The following is an 18,001-nucleotide window of genomic DNA, read 5'->3' as shown; positions in this document are numbered from 1 at the left end:
TGGGCAACTCATCCCAACGCAGGACCCAGCAGCTCTTTGGAAACGCTGGTTTGTGACAATTCCTTGATGCAGGGCCTTCCACCGTTAACCCGCAGTTCCCCAGGAAACGCAGCTGCACAACACATCCTCAACACAGGGCCTTGCATCAGAGCCCCACTGCTTCTCAGAAACGCCACTGCGCGATGTATCCTCAACTCAGGACCACACATCGCAACCCGCAGCTCATTGAAACCGCCACAGCACGTAAAATTCTCAACTCGGGATCTCACAATGCTCTGCTACCAGGATTTAAGGGAGGTTGCTCAGCAGGCCTAACTAGGTCCCTGTATCTGGCCTAGGCTCCATTGCAGTCAGCCTGAACTTGTGACTTTGTTACAGTCCGGTATTTTCAGATAACCTCAGTTGGCACTATGCACTTGTAAGCATTATTCTTACCAACATCTTTAAAATTGCATGTCTCCAATTCTACAGATTAGAGTTTTGTCAATTTGGAGAAAAATATTTTAATACATTCTGCTCTATTTTTCTAGATGGTGGGGGATTTTTCTTGTGTTGTGTTTTCACTTTATTACAGTTTGAAGTCCCGCATAAGTGCTTTAGACATTATCTCTAAGTTAAGTTTGATTGCATCTGTGCTAAGATACCAGGGAGTTAAGCACTGGTTAATTTGTGATTTGCTTGTGTTTGATCCTGACAAGAATTGAGGTTTCTGCTTGAGTAGGGTTTCACCCCACCTCCACCAGTAACTCATTTTCTCACACTTATTTATTAAATGTAATTTCTCAAGACAACTATGATATTGTATACTGACAAAAAAAAATAATTTACGATCACAGGTCCTTTATATGTTGTCTGCTAAGGATACTTTCTATGACACTGGATCTTAACCTCTAAGAATATAAACAGATCAGGAAGAGCAGGCAGCTGGAATATTGTAGAAGAAACAGAAACACATCTGGAAGGCTTGTGGGGGGATTAGCAAGTCAATAGCACAGTTGCAATACACCAACCATATTGAACAATTCTCTTGTATTCTGTCCATATCCCTATTCTTGTGGTATGGACAGAACACCTGTGCACTCATGAGTGGCTCAACGCTGTTAAGGTACAAATATTTCTAATACAATAGTGACCATATGTTGAATTTTGCATGCAATGTCGTACTGTGCTTTCTAAAATAATGTAAAATAAGCATTGACGTTGCAAGTACTTTGAATATGGTAGACTCGTTTAGGTAACAAGATAATGCAGAGAAGCATAGATAAGCCAATGTTTTCATACTAAAAAAGTAACTCTTGAATCTATGAATGCACCACTTTTTGTGTGTACAATGTTTGCTTTGAATTATGATCATAGTAGGTTTATGTACATTTATATTATCACTTCTTTCTGTTATCTTTCTTTAGCTTTATTTGGTGCAGGTTTTAAGAAGCAATGGAGCAGTTTCCCTAACAGAAAAGACATTCACCCAGTTCCTAGAGCTACATAGCCAGTTGCAGTATCAATTTCCAGGACTACTTCTTCCAGTGTAAGTTACGTTCTTCTCTTTGACTGTATTTTTTGTTTACAGTAGGATTTCAAGCGTCTTATATTTGGCAAAATATATTGCTGAAAATAAGTAAATTGAAACTCATGGCAAAGTATGATTAAAAATATACTATTTTTGCTTTAGTTTTTAAAATAACTTTCTGTAACATAGCCTACCATATAGGCGATTAAGCCCATTTGCGTCTGCAATATTATTACAACAAAAAAAGGAATGAACCTGCAACATTACTTTGAGATTCTGTAAAGAAGAGAGAACTCTATCCCTAGCATCTGGATGTTCACTTCCTATGTCGCTGTAACACCCGCCTTAATGAGGGCCACAACACCCTCCATACCACCTCTGCCTGCCCTCACTCTGTACCTGACCCTGCATTTCTTTCCTTGTTAGTCATGTCCATCAGTTTTTGGGGCCGATAATGACGGAGAAAGACATTCTGAGTGCACCATTTCACTTAGGGAATATCTATCCGGGTCTGGTGGCTCAGTGGACTAATGTATCCGCTTCAGGGGCCTGTGTTCGACCTCAGGGTCACAGGTTCAATTCCTAGCCGGTCCGCTCAGCCTTTCGTTCACCTAAGGTCGATAAAATGAGTACCATTGAGTTGGGGAACAATAAACATCTGTTATTCAGCGCCAAGATACACTGTTAGGGGTGAACATGCACTTTACAAATACACATGTTACATTCATCATTCTTGGCCTGTATTTTTACAGGATATTATGCTTTATCCTACAGATGATCTGTGCTTATGTCAACATCTTCGTGTCCCTCCAAGTCATGCAGCCCAGTGTCTGGCTTCGGCCCCCACCCCTTCACCAATGTTGGAAGTGACTGGTAGACTATATTTGGGATTTCAAAAATAAAACCAGATGGAATTTGTGCTTTTTGTAAATGCTCCTGATCATTCAGCAAGCTCCATCCTCTCTCAGGTTGCACCTCCAACACACCTAGCAAGATCCCAGGCACTCATATATATGTTAAAGGCCTTTGGAAGCTGCATCTTCTAAAGCTGTTACTTACATAGAATTGAACCATTGTCCTTGAGGCTGGACCACACACTCAGTTCTTGATGGTATGGGAAGTGATGCCTTCTATTGTAGTGTACCTCTAACACTTTTGAGTGGATCCAATATAATCCTTATTCTTGGGATTTTTGTAGTGGAAGTGGTATGTACCTTAGGGTGGCTCCACAACTGTTCATGAGGTTCCCTGAAACACTCAGATTCTGTTGACTTATGAAGCTCTACTTTGCTGGGTTGCATCTCCAACCTTTCTGGGTTCCTTCTATAAATTCTGAAGAATTAGTGATTCATAGAATCCATGTTGTCTTCAGGGTTGCACCTAAGGTCTTTTGGTTGGACACCTTGGAACTCTATTGTTTGATTCTTTGGAAACTGGTATCTTCCATTTACACAAACAACCAACACTTTGGGTATCCCTACAGATTCTTAACATGGGTGGTTTGGAGAAGTTGTTACTTGTGGAGAATTGCATTTGCAACCCTTGGGGTATTTGGAAGCTGTATCTTCAATAGGGTCACACTTCTGTTGCTTCTGGGTTCTTCATGACATATATTCTTAAGTCAAGTAATTCAGATAAGTTGTGTCATCTCATTCCATGATGTCACTTAGCAAACAGAAGCATCTAAACCCCTCTCAAGGTTCTGTGATGCCCTTACTTTTCCCTGAGACTCATTGCACTCCCAATCATCCCCCCTCCCATGCATTCACTAACACATCCTCCTCTAACTTATCTACAGAACACTAACCTAACTCCTATTCCTTTTCGCATACTCAATTCAATTCATAAAGCTTTTTTCAGAACATTAAAAAACATGTCCATAAAAGCACATACAGTTACAGATACAAACATTTCATTAAACATTAAACATTAAACATTTCATTTAAGAAAAAAGAACACATAATACATATATTATCCAGAGGGGGATGGAATAAATATTTAAAATAGTTAAAAGCACATACTTTTCCTGGCGCTAATAGCTTTAAGCAAAAATGTAGCAGTAAAAAAGCAAATGTCCGGATGGTGCAGATTAAAAAGCAGTTTCATAGCGTCCATGGTTGTTCTCACTCCAAATCTCTTTAACATTGGCTTTAGGTAGAATTTCCGGAGTTCACTATACAATTTGCATGATAATAAAAAGTGCTTAGTGCTCTGTTCCATTGTATTATCACATACACAGGGTCCATTAGGGCGCATTCTAATATTAGGGCACGCAACAAGGTAATGTACTATTCCCATCCTCGTTCTGGTGAGTACAATCTGGTGCGAGACTCTAGTTACCTGTGACAAATACGGATGAAATCCAATAAAATCATTCATGCTATTGTACAGTACACATGTGGATAGTTTAGAATCCTCCAAAAAATGCCTTTCATTACAATAGTTCAAGAAAGTTATTTTCATACTTGATTTAGAGATATCCGAGGCACTGTATGGATCATTGGTCACATTAATCCCAAAAATCTTTTGGGAACATTCAATGATGTATTTAATCCAAGGGATCTTTAAATGCGGGTCTAAAGAAAGGCAGTCCTCAATAATAGCTCTATTCAATGAGGTGCCATCGCTGAGCCAAATGGAGCGCCACAATAATAGGGGTCTTAACATGATCTTATCATTTAGGGTTTGAATCCCTGTTTCCTTATGGACCAAGGAGTTGGAGGTAGACTTGGGTAAACACAGGAGCCTTTTCAGGAAGTTATTCTCCTCCACCTGAAGGCTCCCCGCTGGTGACACACCCCATACACCAGACCCATAAAGGGCTGCTGAAAGACATTTGGTTTGATAAATTTTTAACATGTCTTTAATACGTCTGCTCCCCAGCTTCTTGGCAAATGCAAAGACCCCATTAGCACTCCTAATCATCTTGGTTTTAACAGCTTTGTGTTCAGTGACCCAGCTCCCATTATTAGAAAAAGTAATTCCCAAGTAGCAAAAATGTTCAACTTTTTCGACCTGGACGCCATCGATAAAGTAATGGGATGTACCTTTCATTTTAACTCTTCCTGGCCCACACTCCATCACGTATGTTTTGGATTTATTGATCACCAGTTTCCTATTTTTGATGAACCGCACAAAGTGGTCCATCAAGCGTTGAAGACCCAGGGGAGTCCTGGACAGTAACACTGCATCATCTGCATAAAGTAATACGGGTATGTTAAGATTATTGACTCTAGGAGCAACCGCAGTGACTGTCTGCAGGGCAGAATCTACCTCATTTATGAAGAGGGTGAAAAGCAGGGGTGCTAAAACACACCCCTGTCTAATTCCCCTTCCGATCCTAAACTTGGTCGTACACTCCCCATTAGGTCCATATTGGACACTGGTGCTAAGCTTTTCGTACAGGCGGGCAAGGAAGTATATTATACCTTCAGGGGCCCCCATTTCTAATAATTTGACCCATAATATAGCGTGGTCTACCATGTCAAATGCGCTGCTTAGGTCAGCAAAACATAAATATAGCGACCCTTTTTTGGCCTGGGTGTATTTTCCTACCAAGAGCTCTAGATTCAGACACTGCTCTATAGCGCCACGTCCTTTTCTGAATCCAAACTGGCAGTTAGTTAAGATCTCGTTGGTTTCTGCCCATTCCTCTAGTCTTACTAAAAGGACCCGGCTCATAATTTTAACAGATGAATCCAGTAGGGATATAGGTCGGTAATTTTTAGCATCGCCCCGGTCACCTTTTTTGTAAATGGGGACGATTATTGATTCCTCCCAGGTAGACGGCATTTTACAGCAAATGGCTGCATTGAAGATTTTGGCCAACAATGGGCCCCAAATCTCTGGTACAGTCTTATACACGTCTATAGGCACACCATCCGGTCCCTGGGCCTTCCCTCCCTTACTGGATCTTATACTAGCCATAACCTCATCTATGGTGATATCTAAGGCTATGATGGGCCATCCTTCTCCATTAGGTACAGTCCTATTACTTGAATCAAAAATAATGGAAAAGTGTTGGATCCAAGATTCCATACTCACATTTGATGTGAGTTCCGGTGTCTTTTCATCTTTTAGGAAATGGCCTATTCACCGTAGACCAAAACAAAGTACAGTTCTTCAATTCTGCAGCTTGACTGAGGTTGTCCCATGCTTCCTGCTGTAATTCAGCTTTTCTACGTTTAAGGATCATATTATAATCCTGCCTAAGTTGAATTACCAGACTCTTATCTCTTGGTTTAACTGCTAAAGCCTCTTTGAGATCCCTCCGGGCAGTAGAGCAGGCATGATCAAACCATCCCCTTTTATATCTATTCTTATGCCCAACCTCTTTGGTAAACTTCTTATTGATGGTTGAATTAATTCTATCAAAGTGGTCAATACTGACAGCCGAGGTGTCATCCTGTTCTAAAATTGCCGTGATTTCCATCAGACAACTAGAAATGATGGACTCAGATGTTATGTTCGCTTTTTCTCCCTTCCACTTCAACCTATACCCATTCTGTCTATGGGGTTCAATATTAATAATACTGCCCTGTTCACATGAATAGACATTATTCCATATTATTAATTCAGTAGTTAAACAGTTATGATCACTTAACATAACATCAATCACCTTGGGCACTGGGCATAATGGAATAAGGGTTGAAGACATGCAAATAAAATCAATAATAGTATTAGCGCCCCTTCCTTTAAAAGTCGGGATATTTTCACCCGCATCATTTTTGGCATTTTCCATAATTTCCATATCATACTGTATCAAAAAGTTATTCAGGGTCTCCCCATAGGTGTGATGGGGAAAATGAACATCAGCATCCCCCTAACGATTATACACACCGCACAACTTTTGAGAAGATAATGGGCATATAGAAACATTAAAATCCCCCACAAAAATAAATTCAAAAACACCATTAAAATTTTTAACAAAATTGTTCAATGTCCTATCTAATTATTAATTGCAACATATCTAGTGCCATCAAATGTATTATTGTAGAAATTAATCAAAAGTATATTTCTACCCGCTTCTTGTGTTAGCCATAGAATTTGTGAATGAGCCCCCACTTTTACATACTTTTTCACCGAGATAGGTAATTTGACTGAAATCAACACCAACAACCCTCCTTTAGCTCTACCATGGGTTGAGGCCAAGGCTGGGAGTTCATAGGATACAAAAACATCAATGCCTTTAAAGTTTTTACACCAGGTTTCTTGAAGGCAAAGAATATCAAATAAGTTCACAAACTCTTTCCATCCTAGCATATCCTCCTTGGCCACTAAGCCTGCGATATTCCAGCTGGTGATATAACAAGTTTGACTATCTCTCTTATGGCTGACAATAGGCGGTTCATCACTAAATATGGACATGTTATTCTCTATATTAAAAAGCTCTATGTTACACGTTGGATTAGAGACTTCACCCCCTATCAGTATAAAATCTGTAAGCACATCATTGTCTAATTCATCTACAGGCATAATTACTTCTCCATAATTATTACTATTTGCATCGTCCCGGGAGGGATCAATCTCATGTCAGTCATTTTGATCTAAACAACTCAGTGACTGATACCTGTTCTGAGTTGGGACTTGATAGACCATCCCACTAACCGACAAAGGCGTACTACCATAGGTTACAAATGGGTTGGGGGTATGTGTTATGGAATTATTCCCGCCTAACATAGTATTCACCATATGCATCGGCGGGGTAAATGTACCATCATGTGAACCTGGACAGAAGTTGGGCAACACAGGTCTATTTACAGAAGATGGGTAAGTAAAGTTGCTCATTGCCCCCTCCCTACAATTAACTGAAGGCATCCTGCTAAGATGGTTGTAAAAATAGCCCAGAGGTCTAGCAACTACTTCTGTCTCTAACTGCGTGATTAAGGCTGCTCTAAGCAAAACAGTTGCAACGTGTTGCGGGTGCTTAAAATTAATGATCACACAGTCACCCCCACATGACTTTTTGGTATTACCGATCCAATTGACTCTTCTGATAGAGATGATTTGATCAGAATAGCCAACTGGGTAACCACAATGGCGGTTTAGCCAGGAAATTGTTTTGTTTTTCAAAGATTCCTCTGACTCCTGATTATGAGGGAACTGGGTTAGTATCGGGACATTAGTTAAAACCACAACGTAGGGTACACATTCAGGTGGGAGATCTACTGGACGCCTGCATACCCGTGTGGGTACCCCATTAGTTCCCCCTGTAGTAGCCGGTAAAGCTGAAGCCGCTGGTACTGAGGCTGTCTTAGGAGCTAATGATGTAGGTCTAATATCATTCTGCATAGTACCCGACATTGTGCTTGTTGACCCAGCATTTAGTTGCTTTGAAGGTCTAACTGCCTCCTGGGCTGTTGTAAGTAATGGTACAGGTAGCTCTTTGGATGGTTGTTTACTAGTTTTGGTGGGGGGAGCACTATTTATTGGTCTTGGCTGTGTCTGCACCCTATCTTTTGTAGAGACAGGGGTTGGGCACGCTGGTATGTTAATATGTGAGATAGATTTTGCCAATTTATCAGCATGCTGATCCACAACGACCCTTAGTCTAACTACTTCTGCCTGTAGATCTTCAATTTTTGTTAACAGGGGCTCTACCACCATATTAAATTTACTGTAGATGCTACTCAGTAGTTGGTCAATTTGATCAGGCTTAATGGAAACAAAATTATCATTTACTAAAGACCCTGTTTCCTCGGGGCTCTCCTTATGTGTGGCTTCTTTTTTGTTCTTTCTAGTAGAGTGACTACCCCGCTTAGGTGCCGTTCTCCTACAAGCTCGCATAAACTTAGTAGCCCTAACGGACTGCTGAGGTGTACACCCGGCTTTATCACATGGGTCATCTACCGCCCTTATCAAATTGTCTGAGGCCGTAGTTAAATCAACATTATCACTGATATTATCATACTCCACTGCTGTGTCATTAACGATGATATCCACATTATTAAGATCCCCAGATAGAGTCAGTGGGGGGTCTGGAACAGTATTTTTTCCCAGGGATTTCCTTCTGTCACTATTGATTCTGGATACTACTTTCAGCAAATAGTTATCTGGTAGAGTACTTTGAACAGACATTTTGGGGGATCGGACAAAAGTCTCCAATACAGTAGTTTTTCCAAACTTAAAAAAACAAAGTTATTTCCGCAGATATACACCTACGGGTACTCACAAATCAAAACCAAAGGGGGTGGCCCAGCCCGGCCTCTTCTGGCCCCTGACGGGCACAGACGGCCCCGCCCTTGTCCCGGGCTTCTCCCGCGCTGCCCCCGCTTGTCCCGCGATGCGGGCGGCGCTCAAGTTCTTAAAGCGCCTCCGGGCGCGTGCAGAGCGTCAGGGTTGGCCGTCACCCCCCGGGGCTTATGGGGAGTGTAGTTCGCCTGGTTGAACTACCTGGCGGCGAGTCCTGGCGTGTCCTGCCGTTTCCCTCACGGAGCTGGCGGTAAGGAGCTGTTGCCGTTGCCCTCACGGCGTGCTGTGAGCCTGTGCCTCTGATTGCCCCTTTTCACATACTCAGCCAAGCTCCATTTCATTCCTCTACTCAGCTCCCACCTTAATATCTCCTTTCATTTTTACACCCTTTCCTACTCTATCCTCTCTTGACTGGCCCGCCTTTCATCTCTAGTTTCTAACCCCATTCATCATCACCTGACACGTTGGTCATCCTTCTTGCTTCTGTCATTTTTTTGAACTAGCTAACACACACTGCCACATGCCAATCTGTGCGTTTGAATATCTCCACCCCAGATCCCCCTCCTATATTCCCCCTCCGCCTACTCATGCAGTAATACAGTAATGTTGAATCCGAAAATGGAAACCACCTCCCTAAAGCTCTATATTTTGTCATGTTGAGGGAACCATTCTGCCTCATCCTGTCCTTCATACCTCTTCAATCCCTCCCAACCCCATTTTAATCTTCATACACCTACTCTGTTAATGCTTTCAAATCTCTCCTCAGCCTTCTGAAATCTGACCAGAGGCACCACTCCTCTGCTCCCTAGCTCTCTCCCTCCATTTGCCACCAAGCATCACCCACTCCTGAGTGTAGCATGACACCTAAGTGAGAAGCTCCTGGTAGAGACAGCACTTCCCAGGAAAAATCCTTACAATGACTTACTTGCACCCTCACAATTCAGTGACTTTGAGGGATCAGCGATCGGAAGTGCAGGAAGGGACATGCTCAGCATCGGCTCAAGCCACTTCTGGGAGAATGGTCCACTCCCAGAATATTGGAAATTATAAAGATTTGTTAAAGTTATACCGAGGTGTGTATAAACTGCCATACATTGATGGCCTTTCCACTCACACCCTGAGAATCTTTGGGAGATTGGAATAACACTCCGCACTACGTGGGGATTCAGGTCAACCTGACCAAGTTTTAGATGAGTATAAAGCTGGTGTGGTACTGGAATAAACCCCTATTGTCACTTATGGGATGAGCATCCCTCTTTAAAATGTTTTGTTGCCCAAATTCCTATGTGTACCACAAAATACGCCCTATGAGGTCCCAGACAGCGTCTTCCAGAATGTTGATTGTTTCACACTCCTATTACTCTGGAATGGAATTTCCCCTCACTTAGCCCCACAAACCCATATAGAGGTCTATATGAGCAGGGTATTGGCCTGTCAGATCCGAAGATGTAATACTGGCCATCCCAATTTCACATAAGTAGTTATTTGCTAATGAACAAGGGTCATCCCTGAATGCAGACATGAAAGCTATGGCAGATAGGGGGTATTGCAGGGACCTGTATTGTGCGGACAAGTAAAACGGAGGCAATAAGATATGGAAGAAGGTCACTTAACCCCTAGGCTGGTTGTTGACATTCAAAATGCACCTTTGAGACTCTGATATTCTGGGAAAAATGTTAAAGCTATCAGGATTTCATAAACCGGATATGTTGGGATCAGAGACATCTGTGGTCCACAGGACCTGATGTCCTTTTTAAATCTTCAGACACGCTTTGAACTCTACAGTATACAACAATTGCAATACAACCAACTTAAAAATTGCTTGTCCTAGCACCAAACCCATCTTGAGTAAATGGGGGTTGAGTCCCCACTGGAGTATAGAATCCTGGTGGCACAGTTACATCAACCTGCTATCTCTCAATATATAAAACACTAATAAACAAGAGCAGGGAACCGCTGACAGAACTCAAGGAATGGTAGAAAGAGAATTTGGGGTTTTTTGGCTGATGACGACTGGTTGGAGGCATGTAAATACCCATGGGAAGGAGTTATTAGGGCAGATTTTTATTTGGTACAGCTTAAAATCATGCATAGAGCATATTTCACAAGAACAATACTATAAAAGATTTAATTAATGACTAAAGAGATGTCTGCAGAATTGTGAATAGGAGAACTCTATGAGGCGAACACTATAGGAATGCCCACGAGTAAGGCATTTCTAGGAGGGAAAACAGCAGGTGTCTTTTTTTAAAAGGAATTGAAGACTGATACAGAGATCAAACCCCAGGTGGCGCTTCTGGGGTTATAGAGGGAACAGACCCCATCCAAATATGACCTCTTCTTTTGCAGTACCACTCGGATGGTGGTTAAATAAAATATAGTCCAATTATGAGGCAATGCATCTCCACTCAATGGGAATATGTAGATCCAAAATGTGGACTGGTGTATGCAAGTCAAAAAATCAATACACAAAGCAAGAGGATGACCACAGAAATTTAACAAGGTCTGGCCCAGTGGTAAAAAATACAGAGGGATGAATTGAAATGAACTAGGGCACTAAGTACACAAAGAGGAAGGGAAGGGACTCGCAGGGAGGGATGATTATGGAGTTATACTCTAAAGAGTCAACTATATGGAAGTATAGGGTGATCCTTAACCATCAATTACATGCTTGACTTGCCTGCCGAATCGTTCTCTTGCCTTCATATAATGAACCCTGAGTAGGTGATGATGTTTGATTGTTTGGGTTTATATACAGTCCATAAAAATATATTTTTTAAATTACTCACTCTCCCCATTATTCTCCATTGATTACTCTTAGTAGAAGAAACTGCCCTTCTTGCCATACTTTAATTTACATTTACCATCAAATCCTGATCAGGACACAAAATTGAAGAAATTTGGAAGCAGTTTGGGAGACAGGTAGGAGTCAAGGTTGAGCCTCCCTTGTATGCCACCATATTTTCCAACTAATCTAAAGGACATTGCACATCTATATTTATATTATTGCCTTCATCTACATTCTCTCCAAGTTTGCTGAAGAGCTGCAGCACCCCTGCATAACCCACCATTTTCAACAAACTGTCAGGACTTTATTGCTGTCAACTAAACTCAACTTCTATTCTGTCCTGTTATTTTCCCACTGATTCTCTGGTAAATGTCCCAATGATAATAAGGTTGATTCTCTAAAAGCAGAAATAAAGGAAACTACGCTCTGGGAATAAGCATTGAAGGGTTCCAAGATGTCTATTGGGTGGGAATGCAATGGCATGAGTTCCTAGAATGTGAACAGTTGTTCGTAATAGAAGGACACATCTTTTAACCAGGACTGGATTGTTGGGGCCTGTTTCCTTCCCCAGTGTATTGAGACCTTTCACTTGGCCAAAAGAAATAACATATTGGCAAGTCTGCAGTAGGCTTTAGGTATCTCTTTCACGTATCCAAGCAAGCCAGTCAGCGTACTGAGGGGTATTGCCATGCCTATAATGTCTTGCTGTGTATTGAAGGGCTCGCACCAGTAAGCAGCAACTTTGTGGCAGTTCCTTGTTAGATGTATAAAAGTGGCCTCTGGTTCATGGCAGTGCTGGCAGTGCGAATCAGACTACAGCCTCATCTTGAGAGCTGTGTTGGCATGCGGTATATCCATTGTATGTATTTGAAATGTATAAAGCGCAGCCAGTAATTAGGTGATATTATTTCTAATTCGCCACAGAAAAACACCCATTTTGAATTAGATGAGTAGTGGTCTAGATCAGAGTTCCAGGTCATGCGGGCCTTCGGTAGATGGATTGGATGAGCGTGTTGCATATACATGTAGATATGGGTTATCAACTTACGCTGTGATGGGTTGGTATACATGTATTACAAAGCAGTGAGGGTCGCCACTAGGGCAGGAAAGGTGCTATGGAGTGCACAGCATGCCTTTCACGGTTGGAAGTATCGTAAAGTTTTGAGCGGGTTAAGGCCCGAGGTAGCTGTGGCTGCTGAAGGGGGGAGGAAGTCATTGTCAGAGTATATATCTGCAAAGGTTTTTAAGCCCATTTTAGTTGCACAACGGATTGCACCTTGTATGTAGTGCATGGGAGTAAGGGTTTGTTGGCTGCAGGGTTTGAGGGTCGTAGTCCTGCTTTCTGAGTGCGACCCATTCCTGGCGCAAATATCCCACAGTGTCTATTTCAGCTCTGTGAGTCTTATGGGGGAGGAACACTGCTGTTGTGAGCGGCCAAAGGGGGATTTATCACACTCATTGGACAAGTATGGTTGGAATGGTGTGGGATGGAGCCAGTAACATAAGATTTGGGCCTGGGCAAGTAAAGCATAAAGCTGCATATCCGGTATTCCTAAGCCCCCTTGTGATTGTTTGTAATGTAAGCAATTCATAGGAAGCCCAAGGTTGTTTGCTCACCCACACTAACGATATCAAATTGGACCCTAAGCGTTTGAAAAAGCTTGTGGTGAGTGGGATTGGGATATTTACGAATAGGTAGAGGAATTCAAGGAGTATAATCATTTTTGATATTGCGATGTAGCCTGCTATCGTTAACCGAAGTTTGGACCATACCGGATCCCGGTCTTCTAACCAGTCGACTGGCAGCCATAGTTGGTTTGCCACACTTCTAATGGGTCCCTGCGAACCCACATTTGAAGGTATTTTGTTGGGCCCGTTGCCCATTTTAAAGGTTATTCTGTGGGAAATTGCAGGGTGGTGTAGGTTTTTGTAAAAAGGACTTACTTGGGTCAGTTCATTTGGATAACTGAGTATCCTCCAAATCACATCACCTTGCATGTCATTGGGGCCTGATTAGTCTGGGGGTCATGCGAGTATATGGTGATGTTGCCTGCATATAAGGATCTCACTAGTCCCCTGGGTGTAAATCCTATACCCTTCTCTGTGTGATGTTCTTGCAGCCTAGCAGCTAGGGGCTCCATGGTGATGGCGAATAAAAGTAACAAAAGCGGGCATCCTTACCTAGTGCCCTGCATGACTGGAAATGGTTTGGAGACAAGGCCATTGAGTCGCACCCGGGATGCCGGAAGAGGGTATAGGAGTTGAATTTGTTTAATGAACTAATGACTAAGGCCCAGTTACTGAAGCAATGGAAATAGATATGCCCATTCAAGTAAATCGAACACCATGGTGCCGTCCAGTAGCGCGGCTGATACCTGTGTGTGCAAGTAGTGCACTACTGAAAAGAATGTATGGAGGTTGTATGATGTTGAACGGCCCAAATAAAGCCGGACTGTTCCAGCCGCATGATCAGTGATAATAGGGGTAGCAGTCAGTACGCAATATCAATATTATTAATGATAACAGGTGATAAGAGTTGCATTGCTTGGCTGTCTTACTGGCGTGGTGCATCCATTGGGGCGTAGGGGCATAGCCCCCACGCCCACAGCTCCCTCAGTGTTTTTGAACTTAAGTAAACTTAATCAGTTTACTTAAAGTTCAAAGACGCTGAGGGAGGATTGACAATCATTTCAGGCAGCATGATGTCGGACAGCCCACCCCTTCAGAGTCTGAAGGGGATGGGCGGCCCGGCGTCATGTTGCTTGACATAATTGTCAGACCAGGGGCAATAGGCAGCAGCACAAGAGCGCATGAGTGGGGACTGAGGGCAAATTTTTTGCCAGTGCCCAGTCATGCGCACTTGTGTTTTCACTTGTTTGCGCATTCCATTAGAAGCCCTTCGGTCTCCTAATGGGCAGGCGGCAGGTGAAGAGTAACCTGTGCCCCAAGCCAATCCTGACGATGCTGGCAGCGCCAGGAATGGCTGAGAGGGGTTGCCGGTCCACTCCAGTGCCTATGTGAAGGCGCCAAGGGGAGCAGGGGTGGCACGGACCTGCTGTGAGGTAAGTTTTCTGTTGATTATTTAATTCCCCGCTCCCCCCGCAACCTACGACTGAGTGAAGTTACTGTGTTGTCTGTCAATGTGTGTACATGCTGTTTGAGTGGTCTACGTTAGTACGTGTGTGTTGTGTTTTGACTGCGTGTGTGTGTTGTGTTATTCCCGTCAGCGTGCATCTGCTCTGTGTGTCTGCATTGGTGTGTGGACTAGTGATATGCTGATTCTGCCGGCATTCCCTTACGTACATACATAATCATTTGCGCTGCTTTCCAGTAGCAGCGTAGGAAGAAAACAGCAAAGGGTCACAAGATTTGCCATCTTACAACTGATTTACAACTGATTTACCCATTAACAGAAAGGCACATATCTCTTAGGTAACCCAGCTGCTACGAGAATGAGTGGCAGTCCACAGAGTGAAAATAATAGTGAACAACAGAATGAAGTGGAAGAAACACTCAAAAAGATGTGCTTTCTCTTATAAAACAAAATTGGCCTGGCTTTTTAGGACGTTGTAGACAATTCTTCATAGCAATGGTAAAGCATTTAATAAACATATTACTGCATTGAAGATTACAGAGCAGAAACACCATTATTCTCTTGGACCTTCAATAAATAAATTAACGCCAATTTCCTAAACGTAAATGAACATTTGTCAAAGTACTCAAAAGGATGCTTGAACTTAAAAGCCATGTAGTACTTTCACTGATGTTTTATCAAACTCTTGAGAGGCGGTGACAGCAAGTGAGCGGTCTTTCAGAGCAGGGAAGGAATGTACTTTGTGTGACCTTAACATGAGGAGCAATAGTGGTGCCTCCTTTAAACACCTGCAGAATGTCGACTTGATTGTCAAACTGCCGACATTTGTCCAAATTATATCGAGGGTATGGTAGCTGCACAACCTAGCAGGTGCAAAAAATGACCGGCATAACATTGGAGACTAGCTTTGCACTCACGCTCCTGCTGTACGGTGCATTACAGATGTACGCTGTAGCTATGCATTTGTTACGCCCACCACTTTAAAAAGTCACTATCTGCCACTGCTGGCTTATCTGTTTTGGTTAGTGTAACTATGACAACCTCTCGTAAAGAAGGATGGAGCGAGCCCACCACCAGGGAGTCCTGGTACATATCTAGCAGACGGGGAGCCAGGATCTGGGCATATTCTTTAGAATAGGTCGCTGTTAGGCTTTCAAGGCCAGGAGATTATTAATGGGCATGCTCACTATTTCCTCCACCACTATAGGTGAGTCTAGGTATTCCTGATAAGCACAGTCTAACCATAGTAGTTGTTTAGTGTCTAGATATTCCTTTAGCTCCTCGGAGCCAACAATAGGGCTGGTGGTGTATAATTGAGCATAAAAAGAGGACATAATATTCAAAAGGTTGGGTGGGGGGGGACTGATTTGATCTTCTGCATTGCAGAGCTTTGATACATAAGTGGATGCATGTGGTTTGCGTAGTAGCCCTGCCAATGTTTTCCTGGGGCTATCTCCCTTACCGCACCATCAAATTGGGTCTCTTTGCCAAGATACTGTGTTTCACGAGTCACTTCCTCTTGATACAGCGTCATTTTGTCCAGTATTTTAACCAATACGGAGGCTTCTTGGGTATGAACAAATTTGGATTCCAGGCTGCTAATATCAGCCAGAAGTCTGAAGAGTCACCCATGTTTAGCTTTGAGGATGCCATGCTGTTTAGCAATGCAGACACCTCACATGACCACTTTAAAGGCCTGCCATAAGACCGAGGTAGACTGCACAGAGATGGTATTCTGCTCAAAGTATTCGATAATGGCAGCTGGTATTTCCTCCCGAAATATGGCATCTCGTAGTGCTCCTGGTGGCAGTCGCCAGGTGAATGCTCGAGGGAAAGTCTAAGGGATTTGCAGGACGAGTTTAACCAGTGCACGGACGGACAAAGTGTGTGGCAGGTGAGTTATTGATTTGGTCCAGGTCTGTGCATATTTGTAGATCAACCAAAAATCAATCCTTGATCATGTTTATTGATGTGTGGAAATGCATGTACCTTCACAAGCATCCCAATATTTGAGTCGCCAGATATCTTGCATTTGAATATTGGAGATCAGTGTGTGCAGGAGTTTGTCCACCTGGGGATGGGGGCACCGGGAGATTCCAGAGCTGTCCATTGCGGCTTCTAACAAGACATTAACGTTTCCTCCCCACAGTACCTTTTGGTGGCAAAAGTCACATATTAGTTTCAACACCTCTGAGAAAAAATCTGGATTGTCCGTGTTAGGGCCGTACAGAGGGGCCAGGGTCACTGAATGTGTATAAAATGTGCCTACCAGTATGAGATAAAGTCCTTCATTCTCGCTGTTAGAAATGGGATCTCTGATTGGCTAAGATTGCGTCAAAGACAGGCAGAGAACACCACTCTAGTCAGGGCAAAGGAGTTACACACCAAAGATAACCACTGCTCACCCCCTAGGTAGCTTGGCACGAGCAGTCAGGCTTATTCCGGAGACAATGTGTAAAGCATTTGCGCAACACACACACATCAACAACATACTTGGAACACCCCAAAATGAACTCCACACAAGGTTATATCGAAAATAGCCTTAGTATTATCATAAAACACATTAGAGTAGTAATCACACAATATACGCTGTGCCAACTGGCCCTGGGCGATATTTACAGGGGATTATATACACATGGCAGGGCCACTTGGACCACTGTCAGAACCATCGCTTAGTAAAAATAGTAAATGTAGAACATCTAATAAACCTAGAACACAACCAGTAATTACAGGCAAACACTATACTCAGCATCATCCTGTAACTCAATCCATATTATGCATAACTCACATTAGGAAAAAATCTCATGAGTATAAACCACAGTAGAAAATAACTCAGACATAAACACAGTATGCAAAAACCTCATAACCATAAAACCGCATTAGAGGCATAAATCAGGGTGCATAAATCACAGTACATAAATCACATTTCCTAGCACCACATAAAGCACATTAAGGCCTGGCACCCTACAAACCTCACAGTCCCCCTGGCCAACTGGTCTTCTCAAAGGGGCTCAAATGTCCTATGTCCAAAGTGTCATAAATGCGGCAGAATCCATAAGCACAATTGCTCTGCGGCAGAGGAGTGTATCTCACTCCTATCTCATTCACAATAACGCCCCCAAAGAACTGTGGCCCTAAACGTAGCAGCTGGCACTAAGTGCTGCGGAGCTGTAAATCTCACGTGAAGCCCTGGCACTCACTGTGCCCTTCAAACCAATGGGGCTCTAAAACACCCATATGCCCAATACATTGCAGCTGCCCTCTAGCAAGCGGGACAGCTGTGTGATGGCCAGAGTGGGGCGAACACGGGCCCCTCTGGGCCCTCAAGCAACAATATGGCCCATTTGGGCATAGATGACACTGGCACTAACAAACTGTGCCACGAAATGCCCCCCAAGCCCCACTCTGGGAATTTGTA

The 18,001-nt window shown here is 43.0% G+C and overlaps 1 protein-coding gene across 1 annotated transcript in view; it reads left to right on the top strand.

The window, feature by feature from the left end:
* The window catches only part of PIK3C2G (phosphatidylinositol-4-phosphate 3-kinase catalytic subunit type 2 gamma), a 1,914,223-nt gene that overhangs the window by 1,708,672 nt on the left and 187,550 nt on the right, over positions 1–18,001 (top strand). The window contains exon 28 of the mRNA XM_086920790.1: positions 1,407–1,528. Within this exon, the coding sequence (XP_086776916.1) occupies positions 1,407–1,528 (122 nt within the window). The remainder of the gene's footprint in view (positions 1–1,406; positions 1,529–18,001) is intronic.

Source organism: Lissotriton vulgaris, chromosome 1_1 (genome assembly GCF_964263255.1).
Source record: "Lissotriton vulgaris chromosome 1_1, aLisVul1.2, whole genome shotgun sequence".
NCBI classification, from domain to species: Eukaryota; Metazoa; Chordata; class Amphibia; order Caudata; family Salamandridae; genus Lissotriton; species Lissotriton vulgaris.
Note: the sequence above shows the minus strand (reverse complement) of the source record. Positions and strands in the feature narration are given on the sequence as shown.